Below are 19,076 nucleotides of genomic sequence, written 5' to 3'. Positions count from 1 at the left end.
TTCTGTGAGTCCAGCAGCCAAGGGGTTTTCTCTGAACTGGTCAGGGATGAGACAGTGTTGGTTCTGATCTTCCTGGCATTGCACACATTGAAACCTCCTCCTCGTCCTCCTCCTTCAGTTGCCAGGGGTTTCTATGGGAATAAATTCTTTTTCATGCTTGGGTTTTATCTTCTCCTCAGCAGTCACACCTCCAAGTAGAGGCAGAGGGGGCCAGAACTGCTGAACCCATGGAGGTGGCAAGAGGGAGTTGGCAGGACTAGAGACCCTGGGACCTTTCATTTTCCCTTTCTCTGGAAAGATTCTATGAGAAAGGCAGGGACCATAAAACTCCAACAAAAATGCTCCAGCATGACCCTGCTCCCTCCCAAAGTTCCTGTTGCAATGGTTCTCTCTCGACCTGGCAGAGGTGAGCTGGGACCCCTAACCCTGCTGCAGGCATCTCTGCACCCCTTGGCCACCCTTCCCACAGTGTCACCCAGTGCTGGCAGTGCCACCAGGACCCCTCCTGAGGTGGGCAGCTGGTGGTGGACAGAGCACACAGCAGAGAGGGACATAGAGGTGACCAGCTGGGAAGCAGAGGCTGGAATCCAAGCCCCGAGGCAGGGCAGGGTTTGACACCCATCCACAGCTCCAGGCTGCAGCCTGTGCTGCACACAGGGCTGGTCTGGGCAGGAGGAGAAGCAGCCTGGGGCAGATGTGCTGGCTGCCCAGGCTGGCTGTGCAGGCACCAGCAGGATCAATGTGCCTCTATTGAAGGGCTTCATGGGCATCGGGTACCACCCCAGGCACAGGCAGTCCAGTGACGATGTGCAGAGGAGTCACAGCTAAATTTAGCCTCATTTGTGCGTGAGTGTGATGTTTTTATTCTTGCCCTTAAATAAAAACATTATTGGAAGCCAGTGGCTGGTTCTGCTTTGCTCAGCCCTGGACCTTGGATGGGTTGTTTCAGTCAAGCTATTCAAAAGAGGGAGAAACCAGAATCAGCAGTTGGTGAGACATATCCCAAAGACCTATTTTCAAAAATGCTCAGGAGCCATTTCCCAGAATCTAGCAGTGCACACAAAGCAGTGGGAGTGTGACTTTGGTGGCTGTGGGGATGTGCTGGTGCTGAGGGAGAGGTGTCTTCCAGGTAAAGCTGCTCCATGGGCATGGGATGACATGCTGGAGCCTTGACCATAGTGAGGGATGTCTTGGGCAGGTTGGTGATGGGCCCCATCCTGCATCCCACCTTGGCTGGACATCCCACCCCTAGGGTAGGCACAATCTGCCCCAGCCTCACATCCCCAGGGCAGAAAAATGCACCTTGCTGGCTCCAAAATAATCAGAACCAGAATGACAGCAGGGCAATTAGATCTTGGGTGCCCCAAAAGAGACACCTCAAACCTTGCCCAGAGGTCCCAGATTGGTGCCAGGATGGGTTGGTGTCCCCAGAACTGCTGGGCTTCATGCAGAACAAGGCAGGGCTGCACTGTGGGCTGTGGGCAGGAACAGGGACAGGCAGGAGCCAGCCCTGCTGCTCCACATCCTGACACCACACATTCCACTGAAGCTGCCTGGGAAGGCAAAATCCTGCAGGGAGCTCAGCATCCTCTCCCTGCCACACAGCCCCCGAGCCCAGGCTGGAGCAGAGGCTGTGACCTGGCCCAGGGCAGAGCTGGGCTGTGCCCTGTGTGCCCCACAAAGCATGTGCTGGGGCTGGCGAGCTGCCCGTCCCCCCCGGCTGCCTCCTGCCCTCAGGGCTGCCAGTAATTTTCCATGCTGGCTGTGAGCTCTGCCCTAACGAGATGTTCTCCTCTGTCCCTCTAACAGGCCTGGGCCCCATTCAAGTTTCTCTGTTCATTCAGACCCTGGGTCCCCTCGCTGTTTTGCTGCACAAGCTGCCCACCAGTTCTGCAGGATGGCTGCTCCTCTGAGCCCTGTTCCTCACAGTGCTCACAGCCCCTCTGCCTCAGGGCAATGGGATGATTTTGTCCAAAAACCAGGAAAAAAAAAAAAAAAAGAAAAGAAAAAGACCAGCAACCAGCCAAGAAAAATTCCCATGGCTCAGCTGCACTGGGGCCAGGAACAAGGCAGCCCTGGGGACTTTGCCTTCAGCCATTTCCAAAGCTGCCTCTGCACAGGCACCTCTGCCCGGAATTGCAGGTCTGGTCCATCAGCTGCACTGGCTGGCTGAGCACATCAGAGTAAAGTTGATCTCCAGAGGAAGGTACCTGGCCCTGGAGCACTGTGCCTGCAGGGTGTGTGCAGCAGTGTGCTGCCTTCAGCTCCTTGCCCTTGCAATGAAACTGCTCAACTCTGACCTCCCTTTAGGCATTCACTTTGTGGGCCTGGAGAGCCACCCACTACCAGGAGACACCTCTTGCAGAGGCAGAATTCTGAGCCCATCTCTCCAGAGCCGGCTCCTCCATCCCCTCCTGCCTCCCCCAGCCACAGGAGCCAGCAGCAGCAGCACTGCCCAGGCCCACTGTGCTGCTTCTGCCACGGCCTCTTCTCGGAGCCAAGCCAGGCTTGAAATAACTCCCTGTCAGCAGAGCCCAGGCAGTGCTCAGAGTGAGGCATGTGTGTGTTTAGCAGGTTGATAGGCGTGAGACAGAGCACAGACAGCAGGGGCTCTCTCCTCGGAGGCCAGAGACTGGCACATTCTCAAAGGCAGCATTAATCAGCATTTTCAACTGCACAGCACCTGTCACAACACAGCAGAGTTGCCCACTCTTACCTTCTCTTGGAGGATGGAATAATGCCATTTCCAAGGGCTGATCTCTCTAGCTGCAAGCTGCTGTGATGCTTTAGGGGGAGGGTGATGGATTTGGAGCACTGAACTCCTGTTCCCAGAGCTTCCACAGTTCCCCAGTCCCCACCAGCTGCAGCCCCTCCTCCGTGATGGTCAAGAAAGCCCTCACAGGAGCAGACCAACACCCAGCTCCCCTTGCCTTGCACCCCACCAGCTCTGCCCCTGACCTTCTCCTTGGCCCTCAGCTGATCAATACCTCTAGCTCTGGTCCATCAATCCTAACGATTTCATCCCACTTCTCACTAATGCACTCTCTTGTTATGCTGCATTTGGGCCATGGACCCAGCAGATGCTGGGAGGGGGCAGAGGCTGGCCAAAGGTGTGTCACTGCTGTCCCAGGACAGCACATTGACTCTGAAGCACCAACCTCTCTCCCTTCCTGAGGCAAGCCTTCATCTCTTCCTCCCACTCTTGGCTCGCTGGACAACCACAAAGCTCCCTCCTTCAGCTCTCCAGCTCCCTGCACACTCATCCTTTCCTTCCCTTTTTAGCCCTGTCCCTTGTAGATGCCTAAGACAAAACCAAGATGAAGCCCCAAACTGGTTTGGGGAGAGCTGGATACCAGGGGCTGTCCTGTGCATCTTCCCGCCTCAGGGGCTTTAAATCAAATCTTTGTATCACCCAGCCCTGGAAAGAGTGGTTTGCACCAGTGGGTGCCAGATACCCACCCAAACCCACTTCTCTTGGAGTCTCCATGAGCTCCTGAGTCAGGGTGTTGCACACCCTGGGGTTAAATGCCCCCTGAGGTGGCTGCTGCTCTGCAGCTGATCCTGGCAGGGCTCCTGGAGCCCCCTCCACGTGCTGGAGTGCACCAAACAAGGGGCTCCAGCCCATCCTGGCACTGACCTTCCCTGCCAAGCCAGTCACACGCACCCCATCAATAACAAAGTGCAAGATAACAAAATGAGCTGTCACAGCCAATTAACATGCTGGGCTTAATCGGCTTGTGGGCTTTCAGGGTGGAGGTGAGGGGCTGGCTCCAGGCTGGAAGGGCCAGAGGGAGGCAGGGTGAGGTGTTTCATGGATTGCAGCCACCCCTCTCTACTGGCTCCCTGGGCCAAGAGCCAGGAGTGGGAGGCCAGGGCAGTGCTTCCCACAGCCATGGCATCATCTCAGGGGTGTGTGGGCACCCCAGCCCCGGGCACGGCCAGCAGGGAGGGACAGGCAGCCCCAGGTGACTGGTGTCAGACACCCCACACAGGGATTTAGCCCCCAGGCACACCCTCTTGCTAGGAGAGCAGCCAGCACAAATGCCAAACCCAAAAGGCTTCCACTTAAAGCCAGGAGGGATCTCAGTGGCTGTCGCTGAGCACCTCTCAATTAATTAGCATCCTGCTGATTCTACAATTGAGGCGATTGCTAAGGAGATTAAATCGGTCCCTGCCATAAAGCAGATGCTGTTCCCAAGGCCTGATTTGCAGTGATTTCCTTTTCCTAGAGCCTTTTCCCTGCCCTGTTGAGTCAGCTGAAGCCCCAGGGTGCTGGGTGCAGCCAGGACACAGCAGAGCTCCAGAGGGTGATGAGGGTGGGAGCAGTCAGTTAAATGTCACTGCACGCCCCAGGAGGGCTCGCTTGGAGGATGCAGTGAGAATCCAGAGCAGTGCTGGCTGAACAGAGCCTGGCCACCCAGGGAGGCCGTGGTCTGTTCACCCCATTCTGCCTCCATCAGCAGGGACAGACTCAGCCGGGCAGCCAGAGCTGCATTTGTGCACCTGAGAGCCCAAACTGAAAGGGAAAATACCAGCTCAGCCTCCAGGCAGAGCTCAGTAAATCCACCATGACTGCAATAAACCCTGCTGATTTGGTGCAAACTTGGAGTAACCCCAAATGCACAGGGCACAACCCCAATACTACAGGGCAGTAGCAGATGAGTGCAGAGTACAGCCCAGCCCAGGAGGCTTGGCTCCACTCCATCAGCACTCCTTGGGTCCCCACCAGCACAGCTGAGGAGAGGGAGGACCTTTCTCTGGAAGCCTTTGCAAAGGGTGTGACTCTCACAGTTGGTTTGTTAGTGCTGCCCAGGGCCTGTGTCTGGCTTGTTCCCTCACCCCAGCAGAGAAATGGCCATTCAGCCACCCATGGACACAAAGAGCACTTAGGAAAGGGGCTGCAGGATGTCAACTAAACAGCCAAAAACCTGCAAATCTGGTATTTGTGAGGTGAAGGCAAGAAACTCATCTTAAATCCTTGCTGTGATGAGAGCCTGTCTGCAAAGATACACCCACCCTGCCCAGGATGGTCCCACAGCAAGAGAAATAAGCACATGTGAGGGCTGCTTTGATTGTACTGATTACTGCATCTGCCTCACTGCTTCCTCCCATGGGCATTGCTGCCAAGTCCCACAGCAACCTCCTCACTCCATTCTGCTCTAATGCCTGAGGAAAAAAACCACCACATTACATCCTCAGCATTTGGCAGCTTCCTGCTCTGAAGTCAGGGGGAAAATTGTCTTTTATGTTCAGCGAGGGTTTGTGAGGGTTTGTCACCATCCTCCTCTGCTTTCCCTGGGGAGAACCCAGGGCTCTCCAGGGGCCAATGGGACAGCAAGGGACAAGCCCTGTCCTACAAGCCACACAAGCTGAGTCGAGTTTTCAACCTCCATTTGATTTCTGCCACCTTTGTTTTTGTATCACAGCATCACAAAAAGGGAACAGCACCACTGTGACCCTCAGGTGATATCTCCTTACTACTGCCCATTTCCAGACACAGAAATCCCAGGAGGGTGAGTTTGGGACTGTCTTTAGGGTTGCAGTTTCTCAAGCTCATCTGCAGGCAAACTGGGATTCCCTATTCTGTGTCCCTCTATGCTCCTCACCCCCAAACCCTGCTCAGCAGCAGAAAAATGCTTTTTTCCTACATCAGAGGAGATCTCTGCCTTGCACAGGTCCAGCTGGGAATCCCAAAATCCCAAACTGGGATTCCTTATTCTGTGTCCCTCTATGCTCTTCACCCCCAAACCCTGCTCAGCCCGTCTGCTGCCTGCGCCTTGCCTCGACCCCGCAGCAGAAAAGTGGCTTTTTTCCTACAACAGAGGAGATCTCTGCCTTGCACAGGTCCAGCTGGGAATCCCAAGGAAGGTGCATTTTCCCCAAGGTGTGGGGAAGCACTGCAAAGAGCTGCAGCTGTAAATCCTCCCAAAGGCTAATGAAAGGCAATGGACCAGTGTGCCCTGCCAATCCTGATAGAAAGGATACTGAGGCTGCTGGCACTGCCTGGCAGCCTGCCACGAGGAATAACTCTTCAAAAATAGAAGCACGCTAATCTGAGGAACCTGCTGGTATGGTCAATGACATTAATGAAGTGTTTGGAAAACCAGAACAAATGCCTTGGCTTTTTGGGGCTGTGCCCCTTGTAATTTTCCACAGCAGCTGAGGAGTGTTCTGGCAAACAGCACAGTGCTCCTGGTGCTGTCCTGCTCCCCAGAGCAGAGCAAGGAGCTGGCTCTGGGGGCTCCAGGCAAGCCTGGCCCTGTGCAGCAGAGCCTGGCCAGCCCCCAGGGAAGAGACTCCCCAGAGCAATTCCCACTGGGAAGCAAAGCCCATCAGGCACACTCAGTGTGCCCAGGGGAGGTGGAAGCTCAGTCTCCTCTTCCTTCTTGTTTTTGTTCCTTGTCTCAAGCCCCCTCTGGGTTCCACCATGGTCAGGACCTGGGGGTGGCAAATTTCTCCCTGGCAGAAGGGTTTTGGATTCCACAGCTTTCTCACCCCTTCCCTCCTGCAGCAGCAGTCAGTAATCCTTCATTTTCATTGCCAACCATGACATCCACTCCTCCTGTATGCTCCAATCTAGGACAAGATAGTGCAACCTACCAAACCCAGATTTCAATTAAAATTTTGAACGAAGCTTCTGTTGTAGCTGGTTACCCAAAAAGGTAGAAAATCACTGGTTGAAGATCAGAACAGCTTATGCTCCTAACTCAGCCAGGTGCCACTGTGTCTCTCATAAAAATAATACTTGGTGTTACAGTATGTCAGTTCCTCCTGGTTGCTGCTCAAATTTTGCCTATTTTTTCACTTGATCGCAATGAAAACATTTGTGGCAATACTGTAAAATGTGTCTATGGACTGATTTGTCATAAATACCAGCAGTCCTTCAATTTAAAAACTGAAGGACATGGGAGAAATTAAACTTAATAGTCCATTTCAGACCTTTTCCAGGTAGTTCTGTAATGAAGATTTATTGTACCATTCTGGAAACACACAAGTTCAAACTCCTCTAACTTAGCACTTGCTGCAGTGCCATGGAAAAGGACAGCTGTGTTCACAAGAAGAGCACTCTTCTGGACAGAAAAAAACTAACCAATACTGCAATTTAAAATTACAGGATCCGATTTTTAAGGGTTCTTAACTCATGGTTATTAGAAGTGGCATTGCCTTCTTACAAAAAGCCAGTGACATTGAAGACTACTTCAGGCATTTTTTTCCTCCCTACTCTGAAGGCTGTTGCACAAAATGTTGGCAAGTGAGCAGCCTTCTGCTTGGATTTTGCATCCAGCAGTAGAGAAGAAAAATGTTCTTACAAATGCAAGAAAATTAGCTTGGATAGTCACCAAAACCAGTCCAGAAACTGATGAAACTCATGATTTTTGTTATAAACCAGCTACATCCCAAGGCAAACATCTCAGTAAAATAATATTTCCAATTGAAAGATGCTTCTTGTCACAGATGGACTTCAACTTGCTCCCCTTGCAGCATTGATCACAGCTCTGCCATGGTACACAAAATGTTTGCCACAGTGCCTGGAGCAGCAGGATCTGGATAGAGACAGCCAATTCCCACCTCCCACCAGCACTACAACAAAGCTGAAGTAACACAGAGTCATCTCTACCCATCTCATGTTCCTAAAAATGCAATTCATTAAAGCAACAGCTTATTGATTGCCTGGCAGGGTCTCTGCCACAGCCTGTGCAAGCTGCCAGACCCCACCTGGGCTAAGTCAGACAGGAACTGTTTCTACACTGGTACAACTGCACAAGTTAGCTCCTGACCACATTACCTGTAAGAGCAGAGGGATTATCTACCATGGCCACACTTGTGTAGAGACCTGGACTTTCCCATTTGATTTTTCTGCTGCGACGCAATTAACAACAGACTTTTCACACTATGAGCATTGCCTTACAAAACATTTATTCAAGATAAAAATCCAGAAATGGACAACTGCCAAATGCATAAGCCATTATGTGCCATTAAGTCATTAAGTGCAGCAGCATTTCATCGTGCACATACTTCAAATACTTTGTCAGGCAAGCTTCCAGCTGGTCTCCTGTGGCAGGGCAGCTGAGGGGAGGCACTGAGACAGCTGTGAAGGCACAACACTGTCCCCTCTGACCACCTCCACAGGCTGAGCTTCAACATCTCTGGCCAAGGAACAGCCCTTTGTGCTCGAGGTCTTGTTTGAATCCAATATCCAGGGCCTCTGCAAGTCCAGTAACAGCTCCTCTGAGACTTGGATCTTGCTGTCACCTCCCAGGGAGGTGAAATAAACTTCCCACAGAAGTGGAAGTGCTCAGCAGCACCAGGACCCAGCTCCTCTGCTTAGGTTCTCTTTCTACAGAGGCACAGAAGCACCTCTAAGGTGTCTAATACTGCTCCCAAAGGACAACCATCCTGAGGGCTGCAGGAACTAAGCCCTACAGAGATAACCACATCTTCTGTCTCCATCCAATGGGACTTGAGATGATCTAGGTTTAAGGGCATCCACATGGGATGATAATCACTGTGCTGTTTAGCAAGCCCCAAATCCAGTCACTCCTACTGGCAAGGATGACATTTACCATGATCATATTCCTAGATTCATTTGGATGGATCAGAAGGAAGGAAACTCAGTTCATTTGCTCTGTCCCTTCTACTAACCAAATTTAGAAATCAGACGAATTTCTCACGGAGGAACAAGTATCTCAAAGGTTGATAATGGGGCAGAGGTTCCATTGAAGTTTCTGCTTTTGATCTGGTCCAGACTTTACTCTTTGCTGCCTTCTCCTTCCTCCTCTGTAGAACACCCATCACAGAGACAAATCCAGTGCAAAAGCCACAGGCATCAAACAAGAACACTCTTTACTGCACAGCACCAAGGTCACAAGGGCCAAAAAGGGAGAGGGAGGACAAGGCAGCACGAGACCTGTGCAGCCACTTGCTGTGTGGGTTTGAGGAGGAATTTCTCTCCAGGGCACTGGTACTGTGTACAGGAGTCAGCAAAGATAAACATTCCTGCCTCACTAAGAGCACCTGTTCCGCCTCAGTGTATAAGAAATGAAAAGAAATTAATGCTGTATCACATTTTTTCCACATCACTGGGGCTCTCTAAAGAACAGGGAACCTGGAAACAGCTGTTCAAAGAATCAACAGTTGTTTCCAGGAGGTTGGGATGGGAAGGACAAGATTAAATACATAAATTACATTTCTGTCCAGATCTGATATTGTTAATATCAATTTGGAGCAATAATTAGTATTTATAACCCTTTTAGAAAATCCTCTCATGGCCTTTCAGCCACCTAGCAAACACTTTAGCTGCAACTCCTCAGGAGTGCCATGAGTAAGCTGTAAGGCTGTTCAGTGGTGTCATCTTGTTCTTGTACCCTTGCCCTCTGCCTTTAAAATTTTCATTAGTTTTACCCAAAGCTGCTACAAAGAATGCCCATTAATGGACAGGGAGCCTGTCCTTCCCTAAATTGATTGATTTTTCTCTTCTACAACAGGCTGTAAATCTGTATTCCCAACTGTAACTTCATGTTCTTGAGACTTTTAACCATCCACTTCTGTGAGCTTCCTTTTCCCATAGTTCTGCACCAGACTGGAAGCTGTGATTTGAGAAGCCTGTCCCTTTTCCCAGCACTGGAAGTCATTCAGCCCTTTCTGGCCCACTTGAAAGAGAGCCCTTTCCAGCTCATCCAGGCGTGCCACCAGCGCGGACGTGTCCTCGTTGTAGGCGTTCTGAGAGGAGTCCATGATGCGGCGGAAACGGGCAACGAACGTCTGAGGGGACAGACAGAGTCACGGACAGGTAACACAGCCTCAGCTCCAGGCTCACACCTGGAGCCCTGAGCTGTCACAGCTGAAAAGACAAAGTTTAGGCTCCTGTTCACAAGTCTGCAACCAGCACATTACTTGTTAAGCTCGGCTACAAAGACAAAATCGCCTCGTGCCTGAGCTGGGACATCAAATACCTGATATTGGATGGGAAGCAAACACAGAATTGGATTTTGGCTGCTTCCTCAAAACAGGCTTGAGGAGACCACAGGATACAACACAGCTATGATCTATTCTGTCTCACTTCTCAAGCAATCATTGCTTTAGAGCAGGAAGAATGAATCTCATGCCACAGGAACGTACAAGCTGCAAGTTGTGAAGCTAAGCCAAACTGCTGCTGAAAAGCACTCAGTATGCTAGAAAAACATTTAACCATGAAAAAGGTGAAAAAACAAACCAATCTGCAACTTATAAATACTATTTTGAAAAGCTAAGGAACAAGATGTATTTAAGGCATTTTATTTTCCTCTCTATCTTTGCTTTTGAGAACTGGAAAAAAAAAGGGTCAGAACTCTTTGAAAACTGTGCTTTGTTATTTCAGAAGTTGATTTTAGAGTTCCCAGAACTTATAGGATAAAGTAATAGGTTAAATAAGGATAAACTTATAGGTTTTTAACTCAGCACAACTCCCCCCTTGTTTGCTTTTAAAAAGAGAAATCAAACCTGGCATGCTTTGATTTTTCTGTCAATAAGTAATGAATTCTACTGTGGCTTTTTTCCCTCAAATGTCCATTAGCAGAAAAAGAAAAGACAAGGAAAGGCGTGGGCACCTCCTCAATGCACAAAGCACATGTTCAGTGGACAGCTCCAAGAAAGCAGCAGCACTTTAAAGCCTCTCTGCATCAGCCTTAATGTAAAGCACAGAGAAAGGGAAAAAAAAATGCAATAAAAATCTTCCCAGCCCACTTAGAGACCTGGCTGAAGAGATCTCAGAGCTGTTAGTGGTTATGTTTAAAAGCTCAAGAAGACTCAAGTCCGGAAACAGACAAAGATGACATCTATCTTTTAAAAGAGAAAGGGGAGATGGAGAGGGAGAAGGGAAGAGCCAGGGAATTATAAATCCATCAGCATCAATTCCTGGAAGCATACTGGAACAAAGAAGCAATACAGAAACTTCTGCAAGATAATAAAAGAATCACAGCCACCACGGACTTGCCAAGAACAAATTCCCAGAGCCTAGCCTGGTTTCCTGCTAGGGCAGGGTGCCAGGCCTTGCACAGGCAGGAAGAGCAGCAGAGGGGCATCTGTCATGGGGCACTGCTGGAAGATGTAGCCAGACCACCCAAAGATTGTCAGGGGAGACAGCCATCATCCACAGCTCCTGTCAGGAGGGAAGAACACACTGAGTGGAGTTCCACTGGGGTCTCTGTGGAACCAGCTACTGCTTGAGATGTTAATTAATGAGCTTACTAAAGGAATAGAAGCTGTGCTTATTAAATCAGCATGCAACATGCAGGAGAAGGAGAAGGGCTGACTGCAGGCATGTCGGGGAGCAGAACTCTTAATTCATAGCAATCCTGACTAATTAGAAAGATGGTGTGAAAACAATAGGCTGTCATTCACCCAGGACTAACAGAAGGTTTTACATTAAGGCAGAAATAGCACAGAGTCAGGAAATTATTTGTTCACAGATGCAACCTGTACCATCTCAGTGAGGACTGCAAACCAAAGACAGATCTGTGTGACTGCATCGTGACAAACCAGATGCTGCACCAAGATGAGCCAAGAGCATCACAGCCACACAAAACTCACAAAGTAATCCTTTTGTTTTCAGCAGCACAAGTCCTGAGCATGAGACTGCACTGCTGTTCAGGGCATGGTGTGGTGGATGCAGATCCACTGGAGAGGCACCAGCAGTGCACAATGAGGGCACTGAGGTTAGGGAGCATGACCCATAGAGAAACATCAAATGAACTGGGACTGCTGCAGGAGGGAAGAGAATAATCTGTCCTCTGCATTTACTTTGTATGAGACAAACAGAACAGAGCTTGTATTGCTTTGGTTCAGACATTGGAGCAAACTTCCTAAGGTGAGGCTGGCAAGGTACTGAAAGAGATTGCCCAGAGCAGGGTGAGCTCTCAGCATTAGAGAGATTTAAAGACAGGTAGTGTTAAATAATCCTACATCTCCTCTAGTCCTGTTTTACAGGATTTTATGAAATACCCAGCCGGTGCAGCTGCCAAGAGGGACATCCATATTCAATCCAGAAGTCATCTGGATTAAACCAGGATATTTTTCCTGAAGACTGCTAAGCAGCTGGGAACTAAACGAAGACAGAAAAATGCAAATCTAAGTTTCAAGACCTGATTCAGATACTTGCCTGCAGGATAGTCTGAGCTATCTCAGGATTCTCTGGATTCTCAAAATTCAGGAGCTGTGAGCCAAATCCATAGTAGTAGGGCCCCATTTTATGCAGATCAACCACATTGGCATCAGCACTGAACACCGTCCTCCAGGCTTCCTTGTAAATCTTTGGCAGTTCCACAGAGATGATTCTCCTTTTGCTGTCATGCAGCCCTTTAGCAAGCCACAGGGGGATTTCCAGCTTCGATCCCTGGGGGAACCAGAGAAGCCAAAAGTTATCCTTGCCATCAAAGTACACCTGAAGCAGCCCCAAAGACATAGAGTGAACTTTATTAATGAAGATCCAGCATTTAAAAAGTCAATTTTGTTTCCAGAACAGTCCTTTGTCACTGCAGCATAAACCAGACACACTTAGAGGCCTTATTACCGCAAGACTCAGAAAGGGGACTTTCTATTCACGTTCTATGGTTTAAGAATTGTCAGCTGATGAAACAGCAAGAGAAAAAGAAGGAAAAAAACCCCAAACAGGCAAGCTGTATATAATAAAAGCAGAATAACTTTAGGGAAAGTAGCGGAGAGCATCCTTGCAGTGACCACCAAGAGAGGGCGGCCGGGCCTGGGAGGCGCGACAGGAGGGGCGGGCGAGGCGGCGGCCCCGGGACAGAGACGCCGCGCCCCGTCCCCTCCAGAGAGCGACAGTCCGGGGTCCCGTGTCCCATCCCGAGAGCGACAGTCCGGGGTCCCGTGTCCCATCCCGAGAGCGACGCTCCCGCGTCCCCTTCCCCGTTACCTCCGGGACGGACTCGGCGCTGCTGGCGCCCTGCCCCATCAACACGGCCAGGCGCGGCAGCGCGCTCTCGGCACGCCCCGGCAGCTTCTCCTGCGACATCAGGATATCGTCCAGCGAGAGGAAATTCTCCTCCATGCCCAGCCCGGGGCCCACGGGGAAATACGCCTCGGACATGGCCGGGCCGCGGCTCCCGCCAGCCCGTGAGGCACCGCCCGCCACCGGCACCACGCATGCGCCGGGCCCGCCCCGCGCCCGGCGCCGCTGAGGGGGGACCGGGACCGGGATCGGGAATTGGGATCAGGATCGTGATGCGACTGGGATCGGGATCAGGACTGGGGACTGGGGATCGGGGATCGGGACCAGGACCGGGATGGGGAGCGGGAGCGGGAGCGGGATCAGCACCGGCATCGGCACCGCGGCTGCCCCAGCGCCGGGGCTCCGCAGCCGCTGCCGTCCGTCCCCGCGCCCCGCAGCCCGAGGTGCGCTAAAGAGGCGTCTCGGAGCTGTATCAGGACAGCCTCACACTGGGATTGGGTTTTGCGGGGAATTCCTCGCTGTGCGGGCGGCCCTGGCACAGGCTGCCCGGAGCAGCTGTGGGTGCTCCATCCCTGCAGGTGTCCGGGGCCCGGTCGGACGGGTTTGGAGCAGCCGGGGATGGCTGCGGGTGTCCCTCCCCATGGCAGGGCTGGATCAGGATGGGCTCTGCAGGCCCTTCCTGCACAGAGCACTCCGGGCATCTCTGCTCGGGCAGGGCGGGCTGGGCACGGCTGCCCTGCCCGGGCCCCCTGAGCCCCGCGGCGCTGAGGGCGCTGCCCCGGCCCGGCCCTCAGAGCGCTGTTCTCTGTGAAAAATGCGTACTTTATGACTGGCTTTTCGCAAATATTAAAATGACTATTCTATGTGTTATGTTAGAAAGTTATGCTGTATTAATTTTCTTATGGAGTGTGTTAAATATAGTCTTGGGTTATAACATAAGTTTAAAATAGAAACTATGCTATGTAGGATAGTTTTTTTTTAAAAGAAAGGACTCGCACCAAGATAGCAGCCACAGGACACCTAAATCTTTCCAAGAAAGAGAATTTATTGCTCTCTTATCAGAAGAAACAAACTTCTTCCTGCCTCGCTCAGCCATGAAGACACTGGTTAGGATTAAGAGGAAGAAGTTGATGATGACCGGACAGAATCCTGTGTTTGAATGGAATTTATGCATCGTGTATGAGATGTATGAATATGCAACAGGTTATTGCTTTTAAGGGTTAATCCTCTGTTAACGTGTGTCCTTTTTCAGGCTTATGCTGCCCAGAAGAAGGTACCCAGACTGTCCATAACTCTTTGTTTCTATTGTCTCATATTGTCCTACTCCAAATTGTCCAAATTATTATTACTCTAATTATATTGCTATTTTTATAACTATTTTATTATCATTAAACTTTTAAAATTAAAAAAAAAAAAACAAACAAAACCAAGTGATTGGCGTTTTTCACAGGCTCCAGCACCTCCATCCACACCCTCCAGGTGGTTTGTGGGAAGCCAAGGGAATGCTGCCCGTGTGCTTGGCTCTGCCCGTGTTTCTCCTTGGCAATTCAGGACGTGGATCCCTGCAGAGCACATGATCAGGCCGAGGGATGTGGCTGTGCTGAGTAGGCAGAAGGCAGTGCAAATGAACCGTGTATACTTTGGGTTTCAAGGGGAGGCTACAGCCCAAAGTAGTTCATTTCAGTGCTGTAATACAAAGATTCAAGTCATATTGTTGGCAGAATCAAATACCCTGTGCTGAATTCTGGGTTTTGTTTTATAAAGATAAAAGAAGTGGTTATCTCCCATTTTGATCAGTGTTTTACTTCATTTTAGAACCTGACCTTGTGGGTTTTTTGCTCATTGTTTTGTTTTTTAGAAAGTAATTCATTTTTCATCAGATTAAAATTTTCTTGCTATTCCCTGAGCTGTACATGCTGAAAACATTACTTTTTCTATAGACAGTGGTCTATAAAATAACATTTAAATAATCTAGTAAATATTTCAGTCTTTGTTCTGTTGAGGAAGGAAAATAAACAATTGAGCAGTGTTGCAATACCTGACAATTTCCCTGAGAAATAACCATGGAGTTATTTATAGAGGGTTTGATGATTTTTTTAATGACATTTTCAGTCCATGACTAAGGCGTAGCCCAATGCATCTTTAATCATCTGTTAATTCGTACAACCTCAGCATTCTTCCTGCTGCTGTTTGCTCAGGCTGGATCCACTATGATTTGTTACTCTTTTGTCATCATTAATTAGCATGTTGGTACTTCAACATCTTCATCAAAGCCAGACCCATGCAAAATAATAAAATCTGAACCGGTTTATTGAACCTTGTGCTGTTTTATTTCATACTGAGAAAAATAAAGCACGGGCAGTGTGGGCTGAGACCTCGGGATGATGTGTGTCACTTCCACATCCCCTGGGTCCCACGGCAGCCTGTGCTATAAAAATCCAGCCAACAAAGGCAGGGTGAGGTGTTGTGAGCTGCGAGAGCAGAAGACATGAACCCAAGTGTGTTTGTCAGTGTGACACCCACACACTGCTGAGTCCAGGGCCAGGTACATCAAATACTGACAGCAGCTGTGAGGGCAGTGCATGCCCCCAAAGAGAGAGTTCCTGTAAAGCTCATTTCTTGTGAGATGCTGGATTTCCTTCTGTAGCATAGAAAACAAACATTGTATTAATTTTAGCAGCACTAACTATTGTCCTGTATTGGTTTTGTTTGGGATTTTTGTTGGTGGTTTTTTTTGTTTTAATGAGAGATTAAAACTCCCTGTTTGGAAAATAAATCCTCCTATCTGTGCACATTTTCCAGATGAGTTGCAGAGCAATTTCTGAAAGCTCTTTCTAAAGGACAGTTCTGATAAAACTATAATTTGCTGAATTGGATTAGTAAAAGTATTCCCTGCTTAATGAGGTTTAGGAAACAAATCTCTGCTAAATATGAAAGTGTGCACTTTGTAAGTGAGAAAAGAGAACAATGCAAATGGAATATGCAGGCTAAGACATCTGGAAAAAGAAGAAAGAAAAGCACAATTTCCCTGTGTCCTGAGATGCCTCAGCCTCCAGTGTGTGATACAGAAAGAAGCATCAAGATGCAGAAAACCCAAAGTACTGGGTAAAGCTGAAAAAACACAGAGGGAAAGATGTTTATACTCACTGTAAAAGCAGTTGAAGAATGGTTCTTTTGTGAGAATTTTAAAAAATAATGAGTTTGGTAGACAAAATTATGTCAACCCTTCTCATCCAGAGAAAGGCACCAGGCAGGTTCTTATTCTTGAACACTTTTGTGTGAATCTTAGTGTAAAAATATGCATAACGAGCCCAGCATCCTAAACCATATTATATTTTCATAAATATGATTTCATGGCCTTCCTGGAGGAAAAGGATTGTCCTGTGTCATAACTGATATATGCCAAAAATTGAGTAATAACAGAGAAAAGTGTTACAGAATTAAGGTTGAGCTGTGATGAATAAGACCCAAATCACTTGAAGGTAGAGTAGATAAATCAGAGGATTGCAAAGTACAGGAAAGTGTAAAATCTTTGAAATCAAGGAACAGCCTCTTACATCTGATCTATGTTCTTCTAAAATCTTGAATTCCACAGAGTTCAGCCAATTTAATATCAGATAAATTTGGGGAAGCAGGGTTGTTACCTTTGATCAGAGCAGCCCGAGTCTGTGTGTGCTGCAGAGCTGCTGAGCTCTGTCACGTCAGCATCTGCATGGGGGTGATGCCAGAGCAGCTGAGGGACCCACCCTGGCCAATCTAAATAGCATTAAATCCACCAGGAAAGTCAGCTGAAAGAGCTGCAGGATGCTGGTGAGAGAAGGAAGCACCTCTCTCCCTGTGGCCTCTCCTTACCCTACTTTTTAAGGTCAAAGTGGGAGAGGAATCATCAGTCTCCACGTATTGGACTAAACCACAGCACAAATTGAGGTTAATCTTGAATCTTTTTCCCCTCTGAAGTAGAGAGGATTACAGAATGATTTGCTTTTCTTATTTGCATGTGTTATCCAGCAATCAGAAATGCTGGCAGGGTTTATTGCTGCCTTAGCATCCCTAGATGAGACATCTGGCAGCCAGAGCTTCACTGTCGAGCCTGGCCGAAGGATGCCGAGTAGCACCCTGCGAACGTCTGGTGTTCACGCTGCTGAGAGCAGAGCGGAGGAGGGCAGCACTCACCTCGCACACATCCCTCACCCCCAGCCCCGGGCAGAATGTCTGAGCTGCTTTAGATAATTATTTACTAAGTAAGCAGCTAATGCTCCTTAGCTACTCCTTTCCCTCCTGGAAGTTCCACTCCACAAATTTGCATTTCCTAATCAGTTAACTTGCCCGTGGCAGTGGGAGACCTCATTTGTAAATCGTACTTTGTCTTTGCTGCCCCTTTGTTGTGCAAATACGGGTGTAGAACTCAAGTGAAGCAATTGGCTTCGGTAGGATTATCCTGAGGGAGTTAGGTGTTGTGTCATGTGAATAAACTCTGCTCTCCAAGGACAGGTTCTGCAGTCCAGCACAGCTTCAGCTCTTGGAGGAAAAGGGGGTAGCAGCACAAATCAGTAGTTAAATTGAAGAGATAATCACTTCCCTGTTCAGTTTATCTGCGAATGTGAGATGTTCAGCAGCAGCAGTAAGGACACACCATATCCATATTTACATTTCAGAGTATCATTCCTTTTCATGTGGAGGAAGTGTGGAGGATTGTGTCCTCACATAACCACACATATTGTGGATGGGAGAGCAGCCACAGATAAAATGATGGGATTTAGGGTAACCAAACATCCTATGGGAAGGATCTTTTGGCTTCCATCTTCCAGCAAGGGTCTCTTAGCCAGAAGGCAGCTGGGAGTCCGGCCAGCTTTTACAATGAATTTCAAAATCTTTTAAACATCTTCTAAAAAAGAAGTATTGAAGTCATAAGATCAACCAGATGCTGTAGCTTGCATTGCAAAAAAGAATTCTAAAAGAACAAAAACATTTCTAGAATTCCAATATTTTTCCCCAGCTGTCATTTACTCTGTTATTATGCAGGAGTAGATTCAGCACTTTCCAAGGCTTTTTCAACCATTGTGTAATTTTTCTGGTAGGTGGAGAGTCACAGTTAAATCAGCAGCAGGAATTTGCAGAAAGTTTCTTGTTTTAAGCAGTAGTGCCACGTTGCTAAAACTTTTGATGGTTTAGTTGGGAATGCTGCCAAAATTGTTGATGTTTCTTCCATTTGGGGTTCCCTAGATGACAATTCACTGTTGTTTTTGTTCAGAAGTGTGGGAATATTGTAATTGTGACAACTTCCTTTAACAAGAAATTAATTGCTGATGACTGTGCAGAATTGCTGATGACTGTGCAGCAAATTCTAAAAGGGTGACATTTCTCAAACTTTTGGTGTCTCAAGGTGACTGTGATGATGTGAGTAGAAAACTCACAGTATTTTAGTTTCTTTCACATCCACACACATGATGGGGATGAAAGAAAAGTACTGTGTTCATTCTTGACAGGGAGACCCCTTCCTACTCATAAAGCACTCAAGCTGCTGAGTAAAACAATGAATCCTTTCCACAGCATAAAACATTAAAAATCAGCAATTTCTTTTTCTTGTGTCTCACCATTCATAGTAAATATCCCAGGGAGATGTTGGAAATGATGCTCTTCCAATTAAGTTGCATGAACTCCAACTCTATTCAACTAAAGGCTGTTCAATGCCCAGAGACAAAAAAAATCTAATGAATCAATCTTTGTGCACAGAAAAAAAAAGACCAAACCTTTCTTTTCCTTTTTTCTTTTTTTTTTTTTGGTTTTTTTGTTTGTTTGTTTGTTTTTGTTTTGTTTTTTAAGGAAATTACATAAAAACTAGAAGCTGGTGACCTCTTTGAAAGGAAGAGATGGGGTGGGTTGCTATATGAGCTTCACTTTCTAAATGATGTGGGGGCTTTTTTTTCTGAGCTATCCAGGACACTTCCAGTAAAACCAAGCTAAAATATGCAGCTTTTACTGTGAAGAAAAGATTATTCTTTGTCTTTCAGACTCAGATATGCAATTGTAAATGCAGCTACAGATATTTTTAATGCTTTTCTCTTTATATCCTAATACTCCCGTTCTTCATTCTAGGTTCTCACTCTTGTTTTTATTACTCTGGAGAGTT

The 19,076-nt window shown here is 48.1% G+C and overlaps 1 protein-coding gene across 2 annotated transcripts; it reads right to left on the bottom strand.

The window, feature by feature from the left end:
• Nucleotides 1-7,900: 7,900 nt before the first annotated feature.
• Nucleotides 7,901-13,111, bottom strand: GINS3 (GINS complex subunit 3). Of its 2 annotated transcripts, none has more exons than XM_066557577.1 (3): nucleotides 12,911-13,111; nucleotides 12,137-12,370; nucleotides 7,901-9,762 (listed from the first exon to the last, which is right to left on the bottom strand). In XM_066557577.1, the coding sequence occupies exons 1-3, from the start codon at nucleotides 13,082-13,084 to the stop codon at nucleotides 9,532-9,534; spliced, it is 639 nt and encodes a 212-aa protein (XP_066413674.1). In that variant the 5' UTR covers nucleotides 13,085-13,111; the 3' UTR covers nucleotides 7,901-9,531. The 2 variants fall into 2 exon arrangements, with proteins under 2 accessions (XP_066413674.1, XP_066413675.1); XM_066557578.1 differs by having other exon boundaries at nucleotides 12,137-12,400; nucleotides 12,920-13,111.
• Nucleotides 13,112-19,076: the final 5,965 nt, after the last annotated feature.

Source organism: Molothrus aeneus, chromosome 11 (genome assembly GCF_037042795.1).
Source record: "Molothrus aeneus isolate 106 chromosome 11, BPBGC_Maene_1.0, whole genome shotgun sequence".
Classification (NCBI taxonomy): domain Eukaryota; kingdom Metazoa; phylum Chordata; class Aves; order Passeriformes; family Icteridae; genus Molothrus; species Molothrus aeneus.
Note: the sequence above shows the minus strand (reverse complement) of the source record. Positions and strands in the feature narration are given on the sequence as shown.